Here is a 17288-nt window from a genome sequence, read left to right on the forward strand (position 1 = left end):
CAACAACCAAGCCTTATCCCACTAAGTGGGGGTCGGCTACATGGATCAAATCATGTCATAATGTTCTTAAACCATATTCGGATCTAACTCATTAATATCTCTCTAGTAGTTTCTCTTTATAGTTTTTCTAGGTCTTCCTCTACCTCTTTTGATCTGACTATCGTTCATCTGATCTACTCTCCTTACTACAAAATGAAATGAGATTCATCAAAGTGACTTGAGATTCATTACAGTGAATCATGATTCATTCAAGATGAGATTCATGTCCAAATAGATACACACTAGAGATCTGTATCAATTGGGTTCAATTTAGTATTGAATCAAGATACAAATCACATTGTATTGTAAGATTCTGATCAGCATGGTGTACCCGTTAAGATTGTGTCATCTTACAGGATTTGGAAACATAAAGGGAAAAAAAGAATAAACTCTAGGGAATGTACTCAAACTTTAGTTTGGCTTTTAAGAGCTAATCAAACAACCAACTCCCAAGGAGCTTAAAAATGCTAATTATTCTTCATGGACTAGAGCAGGCTTGAGAAATGAGATAAACAAGAAGACAATATAAGTAGGAAGTGCTCAATCTTTATGTATTGAATATAAGTTGAGACGATATACAAATCAAGTACAGTGTACATAAATTGAATATCTAATTAAAATTTTCCTATTTGTTTAATGTGAGGGAATGTACCTAATGTCACTGTATTATAGCAAACCGCATTAATACTCGTACAAGTTCCACAGACTATGGCAACCGTTTAACTCGAAGTCATTCCCAATTAATAAAAGGAAGTAAAAAATAAAATTCTTTGATCATTGAAGTGGAAAAACTCATCGGCGCTTGACAATTCACTACAGTGATGTGTACATTGTCGAAATAAAATGAAGATTACAAGCTGTACAATGGAATGCCAGACTTAAAGATGCTTCCCTTCCTCAGATGTAAGTTCCTATCACCCAACAACACTGCGCCGGAAATCAATCTGCAGCATGATATGCAATATTAAAAGTAAGTTTCCGAAAGTATTGCCTCCGAATACAATGTACTGTTTAATCCAGATTTTGTATTAAGATGAAATGAAATAACTTACCAATCGATAAAATGTCTGTTGTTGATTCGATAATTGGAATATTTTTGAACTCAAGCAAATCTTTAGTTCGAAGTCTATGTTCAAAATCTACCGGCATGCCTGTAATTTTTAGTTTCTTCAAAGAAGTGATATCCTTCAGCCCTTCTGGAATCTTTCTCAGCTTCTCGCACCGGTCAATAACCATGTACTCGAGCATTGGCATTGCCTTTTCCTCAACTTTCCATTCCTCCAATTCTTTCAAAAGAGTGAGCCGCAAAACATGCAATTGTGAAAACCCTTCAGCACTGAAGCTCAATTCTGCCCAATTGTATGCCTTTTTACCCAAAACAAGCATTTTAAGTTTTGGCAATCTCTCAAGTTTGGCAATAGACTCCTTCTGTAGGTGGGAATTATGTAAAGTTAGTTTCAACAGATTCGGCGGGAACTCATGTGGATCAGGTAGCTTCTTGATCTTTCCATTCAAAGATAACTTCTGCAGTTGTGTGCACTGAGAAAGCTGCATAAAGATTGGAAATTCATCCTCTTCAGATTGAAGTGATAGTGACAGTGAATGAAGGTTGCGTAATCCTTGTATAGTAGAAAGAACAGAATTCACCATTTGTCCTGATAACCCATTTATCCCCAATTGCCTAAGATTGGTCATATTTGCTAAACCACCATCTGATATCCAGTTTCCAGCCTCAATATATGGTAGGCTTTGAAGGTTGGTTAATGTATCCAACCGTAGATGCCCGCTATCGGGAGAATCAAATGGTGTATACAGGAGCAAATGTCTTAAGTTCACCAACTTCCAAATTACATTTGGTATTTTCTTAAGAAAACAACAATACCTTAAATCAAGTGTTTGTAGGTTAAGCAAGTTTCTAATGGAAAGCGGAAGTTTCCCTTCGAGATTAGTCTTCCTCAATCCCAAATACCTTAATTGAATCAGGTCCCCTATAGTACTTGGCAAGCTAACTAACCGAACACCGTCTAATTCTAACACCCTGAGTAGCTTAAATTCGGTGTAGATGAAATTCAATTTCTTTTCTTGCATAAAACTCAAATGAATCCAGACTTTCTTGTCTATATCTGCATTATATTCTCTATTGAAGAACAACAACGAACGCGAATAATCTGCAATATGTTTTAAGAAATCATACCGTTCATGGCAAGAATGTAGAGAATGCCGCCGGGATTTAGTTAGCTGAGATGTTGATGATGAGCCTGCCATATCACCAAAATACTCCTCTTTTCCTTTGGTGACCGAAAGCTCTCTAAGAAGATCGTGGATTCGAATCGTCTTAACTCTCCCCATCGAACTCACCGTTCCAACTTGAATCATACACCTACCAATCAACTCATTCAAGTACCTCTGAGCAACATCTTCTGCAGTTTCACCACCTTCTTGAGGCAAAAAACCTTCAGCAACCCATAGTCTAATCAATTTTTTTGTCTGAATGTTCATACCCTTTGGGAAAAGACCCAAATACAGAAAACACGATTTCAACGGCGGAGGCAAATCATTATAGCTCAATGCTAAAATTCTTGTTATCTTCTCTTGATCTTCAAGCAAACCCCCTCTAATATTCTGCAACTCCCTAGCCCATTCCCCACTAGACTTCAACTTTCTAGACAACAAACCACCAACCACAACAACAGCAAGAGGCAAACCTTCACATTTCACTACAATCTCCTTGGCAAGATTCTCAAACTCGGATGGTATCACACTCGCACCAGGAAACGCTTTACTCCTAAGTAATGCATAACTCTCATCATGATTCAACGGCCTTAACTGATAAGGATCACTATTCCCATCAGCATGTAAAGCAACCTCCAAAATCCTCGTCGTCAGCAAAATCTTACTCCCTAATTTCCTCCTCGGAAAAGCATATTTAAGCCCATCCCAAACCTCCATCCCCCAAATATCATCAAGCACAACCAAATACCTTTTCTCCGCCAAAGCATTGTGAAGCTTATTCACCAACTCCTCCTCCGGCATCCTATCCATATCCTCCCTCGCAACACCATCAACACCTCTCAAAATCCCTTGCAAAACATCCTTCCTCCTATACTCCTCAGAAACATAAACCCAAGCTTTAATCTCAAAATGATTCGCAATTCTACTATCATTATACAATTTCTTTGCCAAAGTAGTTTTTCCTAAACCACCCATACCAACAAGCGAAACAACATGTCTCGTAGAATCCAAACTAACCAACTGTGTAAAAATTGAACCAAAATCTTCTTTTACCTCAACAACATACTCTTCTTCAGCATAATAAGGGGAAGGTTGTCTCCAATGTCTCAATCTCTCGTTAGAACTGCTACCATCACGGTCGTCAGGGTTAGAGTTAGAGCCAGGGTTTTTGATAACAACACCATACATTTCACGTCTATCAGAAACCTCTTTGATTTTTTTACAAATTCTTTCAATTCGGGAACCAAGTTTATAGAGATGAAAAGGAGTGAAGATTTTGTTATGAAAATGGGTTTGAATAGTGGAATTATAGATATGAGTTTCAATGATTTCTTCAGCTTCGAAAGTGACGTTACGAATATCGGAAACCCACATACGAACACGTTCGTTGGATTGTTGTTTAGCGTCAGCATCTTTGAGGAAACATTGCATCCATGATAGTTGGTTTTTGAGAGATTCGACTTGGTCGCGAACTGTGGATATGTGTGAGATTGTTGAGGTTGTTTGTTCTAAGAGAAGTTCGGTTAGTTTTGTTACTACTGTTGATACTGCTACCTCTGCCATCGAAGGTTTGTTTGAGGTTTGGTTTGGAATTTTCTGCTCACAGAGAAGAAGTCTTGTTCGTTCAATGAAGGAAGTCTCTGTGTTCTTTTTTGTTATCTTTGCTTTATTTGTCGGTTGATATTTTTCATTCCTGGATTGTCTTTACCTTTAGAAGTCACGGTGGAGTGGAGCACATGATGATGAGTTGACTCAACTCTCACTAATCATTTTTATTCACTCTGGTATTTAACTACTCCCTCCGTTTCAAAATACATGTTCAAGTCAACCACTTCACATATGCCAATGCATAATTTGACTGTTAATATCTTTAATTTTCTAAAGTAAAAAATTATAAAAATTTAATATTTTAAAAATATTTGTCGAGACAAATCAAACAACATCTTACATGTTAATATTTGTATTTATATATTAGTTAAAAAGTATAGTCAAAGTAAGTCAAGTGAATAGTGCACATTGCAAAAATTGGACATGTATTTTGAAACGGAGGGAGTATTATTTATAACAAAAACATCAAAACTGGATTTTTAAATAGGGTTAAATAAGTTATGATCCTCTTAAATATATTAAGTTTTGAATACAGTCCTTCCAAAAAAAAATATTTAGGTTTTTGATTCCTCCAAAATTATTCATCCAGTCAACTTGTACTAACCTTCATAATTTTAATAAATTGTTTAGAAATTGGAAGAAAATTAAATAGAATTTTTTAACAAAACATGACATTAATATGAATCTTTTAACACCAAAAATATAAAAATTCATAATTAATTCATGTTTTGTTAAAAAAAAAATATTTTTTTAGAGAGATTGTCATAATATTATACCATTTTCGAAAAATTTCATTAAAAATATGAAGGTTAAACATGAGCTGACTAAAAAGTATGGATTAATTTCATGGATGAAAACTTTTTGAGGGACCAAAAATCTAAAAAATATTTTAGGGGGATTAAAATCAAATATTTGTATATATATAGAGATGGTTTACTTATTTAACCTTTTTAAATATTTTTATAAATATAACTTTGAAATTTGTAAAGTAAACTCATTAATATCAAAAAGATAAATATTAATTGAGAGTTAAAAAAGTTTAAACAATAAATATGACCAAGATTGAAAATTCTCTTATTAAAAAATCGGATGATGTAAATTTTTTAAACAACATGTCGATTTTAATCTTAATGTGATCGACAGGTATCGACAATCTATCGATCAAATTGAAGATTGAACTAAGTCACTAGACTCTAATCTCATATCTCAAAGCACTAAGTTAGTAGTTAGTAATGACTTGTCAATCATACTGAAGATTATAATTGCACACCTCAAAGTTCATAGCCATCAACCATTGAAAAAGATTATTGTATGACTTTTCCCAATTCAATTGTAAGTCGTGGGGTAGTTAACATAACATTCCTCGTCTACTTTCTTTTTTTTACACACCTAACCTAGGGGTGGTTTTCGGTTTGGAGTCTTCTTCGTTGATTTGAACATGTATTATTTTATTCCAAACATGATTGAAGCCATGATTTGTACTTTCTCCAATGAAACAATTTGTTCATTATTTCTTATAATAAATATAGGAGGGATAGTTTTTCAATCTAAATATCATTTTTACATTGAAATTTTCAACTTACTTTATGCATAAATGTATCAAATGAAAATCATCAAAAAATATGCTTTAACAATCAACTTACTTTTATACCGCCATTAAAAAAAACATGTTTTTATACTATTCCATTTGATAATTTTAACTTTCTATTATCAGCGGTTGTTGACCTTCTACAAAGAGTTCAAAAGATTTTGCAATGTTATATCTCTGAGATATATGAACATTATATCAAAGAGGATATATTTTATCAACGAAAAAGGTTTATCGACTCAACTTGTTGTTCGTTTGTCTTCGATTTATGTATAAATTATTTTCTATAATTATAAAAAATTCAAAACAAAGTTTTTCCTTAAAAAATAAAAGTTTCAAAACAGAGTTTTGTCAACAAAAAAAACAAGAAATAATATTTGTACAACCACTTTCTAATAATTTTTTGACAACTTTTTCTCTCATGCTCACATTATATTCTTATTTTCTCTCTTCCTTTGTCTCTCTCCATTGTTTTTGACCAATGAAAAGAGAGAAGAAAGAAATTGTCTCATTTGGTTGTTCAACAAATAACACCGCTAAAAAAACACTTTTACGACAAACTTTTTTTTTGACAAAAACAAAATGATATTCATTCATTCAAATTGATAGAATGCATCAGATTCAAGATTGCTAAAAAGGTAAAAGATGAATCTGCGAACAAACTCATAACACCCAAGTTAATAGCATACAAAGGCAAAATGCCTACAAATAATATGATATAATCTAAATCACCAGAATACTCTTGTTTTTGGATCTGCAACGTTGACGTCCAAATCATTGATTGAATCTGTGATTGACTGAAGCTGATCTTTCAATATGAACCAACGAACACTGCAACAAGATGCCAAATCAAACAACGCCGCACAAGACGATAAACAACACAAGGTCGCACTTAGACGAAATCACAAAAAAAACACAAAAGAAAACGTTTGATATTTGTGAAAATCACTTATTTAGATCGAAAGAAAGAGAAAAAAGATGCAGAGAGGTGACTTCAGGTCAAAGAATGATCTAAAATCACCCCTTCTCAATGAGTGAAAGAGAGGGAAAAAAAAAAAAAAAACCCTCATAGAGAAGTTGGAATTTCTCACTTCCACGACAAACAAACTGTTTAGATACACGCGTGGAAAACAAAATCAGTGTCGTGTCAAATTGGGAAAATCCATAACACAGAGAAACACACGATCGAAAGAACAGAAGAATGAAGATGTTACGGTGGAGCATGTTCATAACTCTCACGTTATTGACTGTTTTACCCTTTTTGTTTGAGAATGGAACCGAAGCTTCAAATTCAGCTTCCGCTTTTGTTCAAAACGCAATCTACTCCAACAGAATCACCATCTTCTCCAAATCCTATTGCCCGTACATACATATATATATATATATATATATATATATATATATAACTCTTCAATTTTCAATTATTATCACGCGTTTCAATAATAATAATTCGGGTTTAATTTTATTCTTGTAGGTATTGTTTACGTGCTAAACGTGTTTTTGTTGAACTTAATGAGCAACCTTTTGTGATTGAGCTTGATTTGCGAGGTATCTCTTAAATCATAACTCTGTTATATTTATGCCTTGTTTGATAAACAACTTAATTTGCAGCTTATAGCGTAAGTGTTTTTCATGAGAGTTTAATTAATATGCTCTGTCGTAGGTGTACAATATTTTACACATGCATCCGTTGATTGTGTTGTCACAACTCATGTGTTTTGATATTTTGAGGACATCACTGGATGCACGTGTAAAATAATTGTACACCGACAGAGAATACTAATTAAATTCTTTTCCTCATACCTCGCTTATGTATAAGTTATTTCTATAACAAAAGTTAAATTGTTATCGCGTAAGCTATACAGTTTGTCATGGAGAGCTTATGAAAATAAGCTGAAAACAGATTATGAGCACATGTCATACGCTGTTTTCATAAGTGTTTATGTCAGGAGATAAGTTCAAATAAGCCAATCCAAACAGACAATTGTTATCATTATTCAAACTTATCTCAGGCTCGTTTTAATTTTTTTTGTGCTTGTGTAGATGATGGGTATCAAATTCAGGGTGTTCTTCTGGATTTGATTGGTAGAAGGACAGTCCCACAAGTGTTTGTATATGGGAAGCATATTGGTGGATCAGATGGTTAGTTTTTGCTTCTTAGCTTTTTGCTTTTCTGAGTTATTATTATCTAAGAATAAACTCTCGATTTAGTACTCAAATATCACACTCTCTTATACTTAGGCCATGTTTGGATAAACAACTTAATTTGTAGCTCATAGCATAAGTGTTTATCATGATAAGCGCTTATCTGTATGCTATTTCTATAAAAAAAAAAAAAAAAAATGAAGATAATGATCTTCATATAAGCTTATAAGCTGTTTTCATAAGCTATCCTGAGCAAATATATCCTTATATATTTTGCATTTTGAACCCCACTTAATTTTTCTTGGCACCACTAGCCCAAAAGTTTCAAGAACACAAGATTCTGAACCCCCTAAGATAGGATCCTGGATCCACTACTGATCTTGAAGAGCTTATGAAAATAAGCTGAAAACAGCTTAGGAATATATCATAAGTTGTTTTCATAAGCTCTCTCAAATAGTCTCGCGAGTGCTTGTGTTAGTAGATAAGTTCAAATAAGTCAATCCCTATAGGTTCTCAGTGCTTAAACTATATGAAAATAATGCATTTGGGTTCTCTCCATCATGCACCCCCTTTATAATTTGTATCCAAAAAAGCAAGGGTGGAAAGTGCGAGAAGATAGGGAATAAATGGAGAGAGATGGAGAGAAACTTTGTTGGAGTGGATAATAAATAGTCCCTAGCATCTTGTTGGAGGTGAAAATAAATTTTGCCGGGTTATTGTTATCTAAATCCGAATTTAATAAATTGTTCCTTTAGTATGTGAAAATTTATCTCGTTAGTTCCTAAAGTATATGAAAACTTGTCCGATTAGTCCCTAAATTATATGAAAACTTGTCCATTAGTCCTTAGCATCTTAAGTATTAATGAAACAGATTATAAATTATTTTACGGGCTACTTATTTTTTTCACATACTTTCAAGGCTAAATAGAGGTGATAATGATAATTAAGGGGCTAAATTGAAGGTTTAGTGTATTACTATTATCTATATGACATTACAAAAGGTTAAAGTTCCTTTGTGTTTCTCTATCTGTTCTTACAAAGTTTGCTCATTTTCTAATTTAGATCTCAGTGCTGCAGTCCAGAGTGGTGAATTGCAGAAACTTCTCAAATCAAGTTGATTGTATACTTGAGACTGAGGAGCACTAGCATCTCTAATTTGTATGAATGCGGGGAACCCGCATTTTCATCGATATCGAAGATTTCAAGCTTCTAGCGGCAAAATACTTTTTCATGTTTTTTGGGTATTTTATACTAGGTGATAAACATGTATTTTTAGCTTGATCTGGTTCTGCATAGATTCTGTTTTAGAGTTCATGTTTTCATTTTGTTCTATAGGAAAGTACGATCATGAGCGGTGGAGCTCTAATTGTTGGAATTGATTTCGTTGTCATTGTTAATTAGTATAAAATTGTGGTTTTCAATAATTGGCTCTTGATCTTGCAAATATTTTAAAAAGATGCCAGTTTCTGTTATGAACCTGAATGTGATTTCAGCAATATTTCTATCAGACTATTGTTTCATTGAATCTATCTCAAGTAATGGCTTGATAATCAAAGAAGTAAAACCACAGGCCTACAAAGAACCAATGTCAAATTGTGTCTTATAAACTATGACCATTTAATAGAATGGTACTGTTTTTGTACCAAACAAATTGGCTTTGTACCATATAAAATAAATACAATAGTTCTGTTTTGAGTAATCTAATAAATTAGGAATTTACTAGTACTTAATGTAATCATATATAACAGAATAACAAGACATGTTATATTGACAGCTAAAATCTAAATCTGCATGTAGGTTTTCCCTGTACGACAAAATCTGTGTGTGTGGTATGAATCTGTGTATCTCGGGACAATTAAACTGAAAACTGAGATATATATGCTATGAAAATAAAAATTGTGTAACTGTTTTCTGGATAACTTTTGTGGCATAGAACCTGAAGCATGTTACTGCCTCTTCTCAGATTTGTATGAGAAGGAACCTTAAATTAAAGCAGGAATGGTGTATCCATTATCAGGAAGAAGCTACAGATTTAGGCCGCCAGGTTCCTTTCTTTGCAGAGAGCAAACCTTCTTGTTCTTTGGAGTAGGTTATTTCCCAATGTAGAGATTTTAACAAGGTTTCCACTTCGCTAATGATGCTAGATTCATCGCGAACAATGAACATCCCTCCCGGTCTCATCATTCTATCCACCTCTGCTATAACAGGATTAAGTTTGCACCTGGAGAGCCAAAACAATAGAATTGAATCAATATGGTGCAATTTCTCTAGAATGGTGGTGTAAAAGGTGCTTCCACTCATACCTCTCTTTTGTCTTTGAGAAAAGTTTATCTGCATGAAGTAGATCATAAGTTCGTGGATATGTGCTGAATGATTCACACCAGTCATGGTATATCCCAAAAAGACCCCTCTCATAGATTATTGGTAGTGTGTCAGGAGCATCTATGTTCACTATATTGAACACCCAAATTGGAAGTTCCCTCAGTGCAGCTGCAAATCTACACCCACATGACTATATGTTAATACTAATTATCACATAGTATCAAATTAAAAATGTTTAGTAGTTTTACTCTAGGGTGAATCAATACCCTCCATAGACAGCTCTCATGTCCATGGCGTTTCTCACGTTAGACCAAGTTACACCAATGTTGCTCAACTCGTCCACCGCATTTTTCCAACGTTCAGTGTCTTCGACAAAATCTTTGGGAGCTGGTTTTCCATAGATCCCAACCTGTGAGTTGTTTAACCAATATGGGGCTTTGTGCAGCCGTTTAGGCCAAACTTCAGGCCATTTGGCTCCTCTGTCAGCCTTGTTAACAGGCACCTTGTGCATGCATGCCTGCAGAGGTACATACCTGTAGCATAATAGTGCATTTTGCAATTTTACCAAACCAGATTAGAATTTTGAAGTACTGTTCTTTATTTTACTGATCAAATCAACTAACTTTTTTTCCCACATAGCAGTAATAGAGATTTACCAGGCAGCATTTGGATCATCATCATCCTTGCATAGTGGAGGTTGGCTTTTCTCTCTTCGTTCATAACAGTCGTTAGAAGCGGGTTTGCGGTAAATGGCGACACCAACATGGTTCAGTTTATCCTTGTTGATAGTCACAAGCTCCCAACACATGGCCTTAGTTAGTGAGGTCATTTCTAGAAGGAAGCACAATAAATGTGGAGTTATTATCTTCTTAATAACATATAGACTATAGAGATATGATATGTGGTCCTACCCTTCCATATCTCAACATCTTCTTCAAGCTTTTGGTATACAGGAGTAGCAGACCAAGCAAAATAACCACCTGGTCGCAAAACCCGATTCAATTCCAATAGCAGCTTGCCACCTAAAAACGAAGTTTCATATTCCTTATTAACCATGCTCAACCAAATGAAAAATCTAGCCCAGCATAAACATTACTGATACCAACCTTCTTCATGCCAAGGTACTCGACAACGTGCACAATGAATAAGATCAAAAACGCCGTTGGGGAATGGAAGCCTTTGAGAACCCATGACAGCAGATATGGCAGGAATGCCTCTCTCGAGGGCAAATTGAACTTGTGCTTCATGCTCGTCTTTCGGTGCTAAAGACATTGCAACAACATCTCTATCGAATAGGTAACCGCCAAAACTTCCAACCCCACACCCAACATCCAAAATCACCCTTGTGCGCTTTCCCCATGCAATATCAGGTTCAGCCTGCAATGTTGGAAATTATGATTAGCAAGATATAAATTCATTTTCTGGTCTATGCATCACTCCTAATTATTAAGTACTAGAAAATGATTAGTTTATAAATTAAATTTGCAACTACCTGTTGGAGAAAATCAATGTAGTGTAGAGCTCCATGAATGAATTGAGTGCCACCTCCTGGGAATGTCAAGAATTCACCTGACACCTTCACCCAATTCTGATGTCCCTTAACCTCGGCCAGCGACGTGTGCGGTACGTTGTGGTACCATACCTATTTTCATACATAATAACAATGTTTCCAATTTTGAAAATGACATTATCAAAGTCTCCATAAATGTATTAGATATACCTTTGAATCAAACTGACCTTATCTCTACTATTGGGCCATTTGATGGATGTTTTGTAACCATTAGGAAGTGGCACAAGGCAAGTAGGTCCTTCCTCAGGACAGTGTCTCTCTCTATGTTCAAAGTGTTTTGTGGAACGTAACTTTTTAATGGCTTTTTCATTGTCCAAACAAGGAATATAATCAGCACCTGCAGTAACATTGCATAGAGACCACTTGTTGTCTTGCAGTTTCTTCTCATTTCCACCTGATTCATCACCTTTCTGTCTCTTCTTTTCGTTTTGTGACTGATCAGCTTGCGTTGACCACGGCTTCTTTGACTTCCCTCCTTTCTTCTCTGCTTTTGGCTTGACTGTTTCCTCACCTTCATTTTTCTCTGATGCTGTCTTAGAAAGTTTAGAGTTTTGTTGCTCTTCAATCTCGCCTTTGTCTTCTCTCAATTGTTCTTTATTTGCTTCATCTTCATCGTTTTTAGACCCTTGTGTGTCGAAAGTTGGAACATCTTGTTGCTGTACCGTGCTTTGTTCTTGGTTTTCAGCTACATTTACGTCATTAGATTCTGTAACATCTTGAGACTTGGTATTATCTTGTTCTTCCTTTTTGTTTTCTCCGGAGCTTTCAATGTTACTTTGTTGGACTTTCTCAGACTCGGAAACTTTCCCATCATTGTCTGACTTAGATTCATGTATTGCAGAAACTTGTTCTTTTTGTGTTAACGAGCTTTCCTCTGATATCTGAGAGTCACTAACAACACTTTGTTGTTTATTCTGATCGTTGTTTAAGTTTTTGTCGTCAGATTTGATGGCATCATCGGGTAGATGACCAGGATTATCTCCATAGACAGCCGTGGGAGTTTCCTTTTGTTCTTCGATTTTAGGGACAACGGTTGTGGTTTGTACCAATTCTTCTGTGTTTTTAGTTTTGGTTTGTTGTGAATCATCGGAGGTAGAGAAATCGTTGTTCGTGTTATCGGATGTATCAATAGCCGTTCGGGTGCTGGTAATCTCTTCTTCGCTTTGTGTTTTCGACGAAAACATAGAGTTGGAGGAGTTGGAGTTTAGCATCCATACACCAAAAACACATAGTGCTATAAATCCTAATGTTACCAAGGTTGATACATATGATGGTGATGATGATCTCCTACTGTTACGAGTCTTAAACAATGCCATAAGAGTTTTTATTCAGAGGCTAACTAATAATAAAAATGTATCAAAATTTGTTAATGATGTCGATGCATGTGAGACTGCATAGACAAACACAGAAAGTATGATTGTGTGGGAAAGGTTTGTGTTTGAGTGAGAAGTTTGTGGAGAAAGGTGAGGAGAGAAGATGGTAAGAAAATATTGGGAAACATTCTCAAGTTGGAGGTTGGAATGTCTTGATGATCCAAAATAGTCGGAGTAGGGAATTTGTTAGAGAAAAATAAGGTTGCTATGTTGGGGACTTGACAAAACCAAGAAATTATGTGAGATTTTCCTTTTTTTCTTACTCTATAACCTTTGTTTTAGGAGTGATGTTTTTTATTAAGAAAAAACTAATTAAATGGGAGCTTTAAAATATTTTCAGTAAAAAAATAGTAATTTCTTTTTCCTAACAATGCAATTGAAAGGAATGCAAACGTGATATATGGGGCATATCACATAAGAATGAGTAACTTATGTAAGAATGAATTACAACCATCAGATTAAAAATAGATGGTTGAGATTAAATGAGTCCTTTTAAACACCACATGTGTCCACAACCACTCTATCCATCAATTCTGCACACCCACGTTTCATCTTCTACTATCGATATCCATTGTCACGTTCTTTCTCCATCTACAATACAATCTCAGATTAAAAACTCATGTCTTTGATTTGTTCTTTTTAAATCTGCAAAACACAATTTTACTGAAAAAGAAATTGTCAATTGTTCTAAAATTGGTGAATTTCTCAACTTATTATTTTGGTTGTCAATTTCTTATGTTCTAGACTCGAAACACAACTAGTGTGTGTATGTAGACACAATTTGTTCTAAATATCAATTGGTGAATTTGTCAACTTTTTATTTTTATTTTGGTTGTATTCTTGGCTTATCTTAGATTTTTAGACGATGGATCAAGGATGCTTGAAAGAAAATTTTCCATACTTTTAGAAGGTGGATCACAGATGATTTTAATCTAATGTGAGATTTTAGATAAAATGATGAGAGAAAATAATAAGAATTTGGAGGGTTTGTTTGATGGTTTGGATAGGAAAATAGGGTATCATATATTCATCATATTTGGTTTAAAATTCATGTTTAATGCATCAAAGAGATAGAATAAAATAAATTATTTTTCTATTCTATCCTAACTTATATTTGTAATTTTTATCCTGAATATATGTTGAGTTAGAAACTATCTTGATAAGATTAAAAATTCATTCTATATTTATTATCATCATATTATGTCGTTTTTATGTTGTCATTCTTTACTTATTTATAATTAATTACATGTCGTTTTTAAAATATTTAATTAATAACGAGAGTAATTTTCTCATTTAATTATGATAAAATAATATATTGTCGGTTATCATGTTCGTATCAAACACATGATAGGATATTAGGATTAAACCGGTCTCTACGTAATAATGTTCGGTGGTTTATCAACTGATTAGGATCAAGACTAATTCCATCACTAAATAATTTTTTTTATAAAAACAAAACGATATTCATTCATTCAAATCGATAGAGTACATAGATACAAACATCGCTAAAAATGTAAAGGGTGAATTTGCGAACAAACTCACACCACCCAAGTTAATAGCATAAAATGGCAAAATGCCTACAAATAATATGATAAAACCTAAATCACTGAAATCACATGGCTCCGGTTCTGCAATGTTGACGCTCAAATCATTGGTTGAAATTGTAATTGATTGATGCCAATCTTTCAATAGGAACTAAACGAACACCGCGACAAGACGCGAAATCAAATGCCGCTCAAAACAACGAACAACACAACGCCGCACTTAGACGATGAAATCACACAAAAACACAAAAGAAAAAACTTGATATATGTGAAAACCACTTATTTAGATTGAAAGAAAAGGGAAAAAAGAAATAGAGGGGTGATTCTAGGTCAAAAATGACCTAAAACCAATCCTCCTCAATAAACGAAGAAGAAAAAAAGTTTAGAGAGAAGTTGGAATTTCTTTTATTAGATGATTTTTATTCATGTTATATAATCAAATATCATATCACTAAATAATTTAGTTATCGTTTTTCTTGATCCCAATGAGTGGTTTTTCAGTCTCTTTACGTCTTTCGTTTACAATGTATTAATGAAACGTAATTTTATAAAAATAGTAATTCAATTTTTTTGAAATGGCCAAGGGAATGAGATATATTAAAACTCTATCTAATAATGACAAAGATATTTTAATAGATGGCACAAGGAGAACATAAAATAGAGAGGGAAACAATGAGAGTCTGGTATGATTCAACAACAAACCACTTTAAGGAAAGGAAAAAAAAACACTTCATAGACAAAAGAAAACCCAATAGGCTAGTGGGAAAAATCAATGTATCCTAAACATTTCAAAGGATCTGTGTAGGTGTTTACATGGTCGGATATTTTGACGGATTAAACCATATTCATGTATAAATTAAGATAAATGATATTTGTACAACCAATTTTTGATAACTTTTGTGATAACTTTCTCACTCATACTCATATTATTTTTTTATTTTTTCTCTCTCTATTGCTTTGATTTTTGTGTCAATACTTCTTTTTCTTTATAAAATTATGATTCTTAAAAGTTGTCAATCAAATGGTTGTTCAAATAACACAACTCATAAATCAATTACTTATATGAATTTGGATTTATAACGATGATTGTATGCATACCAAAGATTAAGATCAAAACCAAATTATTTCATCTTCACTTTGAGCCACCACCGAACATGAATTTTAACTTGATCACTAACAAAATCAATATTATTGTCCTTGTTGCCGGAAAAAGAAAAAAAAAATGTTGCGAGCCTTTCAAATCATCTAAACGATAGCTAACCAAATGAGTTGAAAACACCCCCTTGATTTCAAAGCACGAACCTATAGCTCACATAATTGTTGAACATGGGCAGTAGCTTCGTTAGATAATGCACAAGAGATACCCAACTAATGCAAGATGGAGAACCAAACTTTTGAAAAAATGCCACATTTGAAAATATAAAAAAATGCGATAAATTTTCTTCAAGATCACATCCATTAATGCATAAACACAAACCATGAGAAATAATGCCAAGTTATCTTTTGTTGGAAGACAAAAAGACACCTTCATCGAAACCGAATTACTCCAAATAATATCAAGATTTTGTGGGCAATCAAGAATAGAACCTTCCCTTTGAGATAGGAGTTTATAAGCTCATTTGTGATTTGATTGTGTACTTGTCATTAAGTTCAATCTTCCAAGACCATTTGTCAATAACATTAGACTGCAAAAAAACATTATCTAGTACTAATATGCATTCATGTTGCGAATTCTCTTTCCAAACAAACAAAGGTCTCCTCCAACGTCACACATTCCCATCAACAACAGACCATCCCCTCATATGCATCTCCGCTACATTAACATTAGGATAAACTATAACCATAAAGTGTTTATGATATTGATCCTTAAGAGGGCACCATCCATTGAAGGATTATTGTTAAGAGTCCCACATCGGTTAGGAGTTGGCCTGACAATTTGTTTATAAGTGGGGCAATCCTCACCTCACAAGCCGGTTTTGTGGGGTTGTGTTAAGCCCAACCACGATTTCTAATATGGTATCAGAGCCTCTTCACGATTCTTTGGGCCACCTGTTATCAGGTTTCCGTTATCGGGCCACCCGTCATTTATGTTCACGCTTCAGATGTGTAATCCTGAGCGTGAGGGGGGGTGTTAAGAGTCCCACATCGGTTAGGAGTTGGCCTGACAATTTGTTTATAAGCGCAGACAATCCTCACCTCACAAGCCGGTTTTGTGGGGTTGTAAATCCTTCCACCAAGTCGAAGTGTTGCCTCCACTATCAAAGATAACACCCTTAACCGTCTCATACTTATGAGCCAACGCCTTTAACCATAAACCATCCTCCTCCGACCTTAACCTCCAATAGAGCTGTCAAATGGATTGGTTTAGTCCAGTCCGGTCCGAAAAGCCCTACTACATGCTAAACTGGCCTTATCTTATCTTTTTGATTGAAGCTAAATTTTATCCCTATAAATCCAATAAACCTTGCCAACCTCACAATCACCCTCATAAGGAAACTAATTACTACAAAGATCGGTTTGTTTTTCAATGTGTCATTATTTTCTTGTAAGATAAGTGTGTTGTTTTTTGCGATTGGAGAAAAAAAAAAGGACCATTTGTTATTGTGGAACAGAGGAAATGATATTTATATGAAGTAGGTAAAATGGTCTCGAATAAAAGGATGCAAAGAGTAAAAAATACCAAAAATTTGTTGGAGAATGAAAATAAAATAGGAAAAGAATAGAAGTACGATCAGGACGTGGTGGCGCTGTGTTCCCTCCATTGCCACATAATCTTGGAGGCCACATGATTAATTCCATGGAAATTCGATCAAGTTACCTCTTTTTCAACGTCCCAAATCTCTCTACGTCAATAAAATAATGACACA

General features: G+C 34.4%; 3 protein-coding genes across 3 annotated transcripts; 1 reads left to right on the forward strand and 2 right to left on the reverse strand.

Annotated features, from left to right (window-relative positions):
- Window positions 1-565: 565 nt before the first annotated feature.
- LOC11413653 (disease resistance RPP8-like protein 3) lies at window positions 566-3992 on the reverse strand. The gene is made up of 2 exons (XM_024784648.2): window positions 1092-3992; window positions 566-983 (listed from the first exon to the last, which is right to left on the reverse strand). The coding sequence occupies exons 1-2, from the start codon at window positions 3832-3834 to the stop codon at window positions 979-981; spliced, it is 2748 nt and encodes a 915-aa protein (XP_024640416.1). The 5' UTR covers window positions 3835-3992; the 3' UTR covers window positions 566-978.
- A 2578-nt stretch (window positions 3993-6570) lies between these two features.
- Window positions 6571-9058, forward strand: LOC11408074 (glutaredoxin-C3). The gene is made up of 4 exons (XM_003612034.4): window positions 6571-6829; window positions 6942-7015; window positions 7511-7609; window positions 8675-9058. Exons 1-4 carry the CDS (start codon window positions 6669-6671, stop codon window positions 8728-8730), a joined length of 390 nt encoding a protein of 129 aa, XP_003612082.1. The 5' UTR covers window positions 6571-6668; the 3' UTR covers window positions 8731-9058.
- Window positions 9059-9080: 22 nt separating this feature from the next.
- LOC11416704 (probable methyltransferase PMT27) lies at window positions 9081-13369 on the reverse strand. Its single transcript, XM_003612035.4, has 8 exons — window positions 11672-13369; window positions 11427-11576; window positions 11041-11311; window positions 10846-10956; window positions 10591-10765; window positions 10201-10467; window positions 9916-10110; window positions 9081-9833 (listed from the first exon to the last, which is right to left on the reverse strand). Exons 1-8 carry the CDS (start codon window positions 12818-12820, stop codon window positions 9626-9628), a joined length of 2526 nt encoding a protein of 841 aa, XP_003612083.2. The 5' UTR covers window positions 12821-13369; the 3' UTR covers window positions 9081-9625.
- Window positions 13370-17288: the final 3919 nt, after the last annotated feature.

Source organism: Medicago truncatula, chromosome 5 (assembly GCF_003473485.1).
Source record: "Medicago truncatula cultivar Jemalong A17 chromosome 5, MtrunA17r5.0-ANR, whole genome shotgun sequence".
Classification (NCBI taxonomy): domain Eukaryota; kingdom Viridiplantae; phylum Streptophyta; class Magnoliopsida; order Fabales; family Fabaceae; genus Medicago; species Medicago truncatula.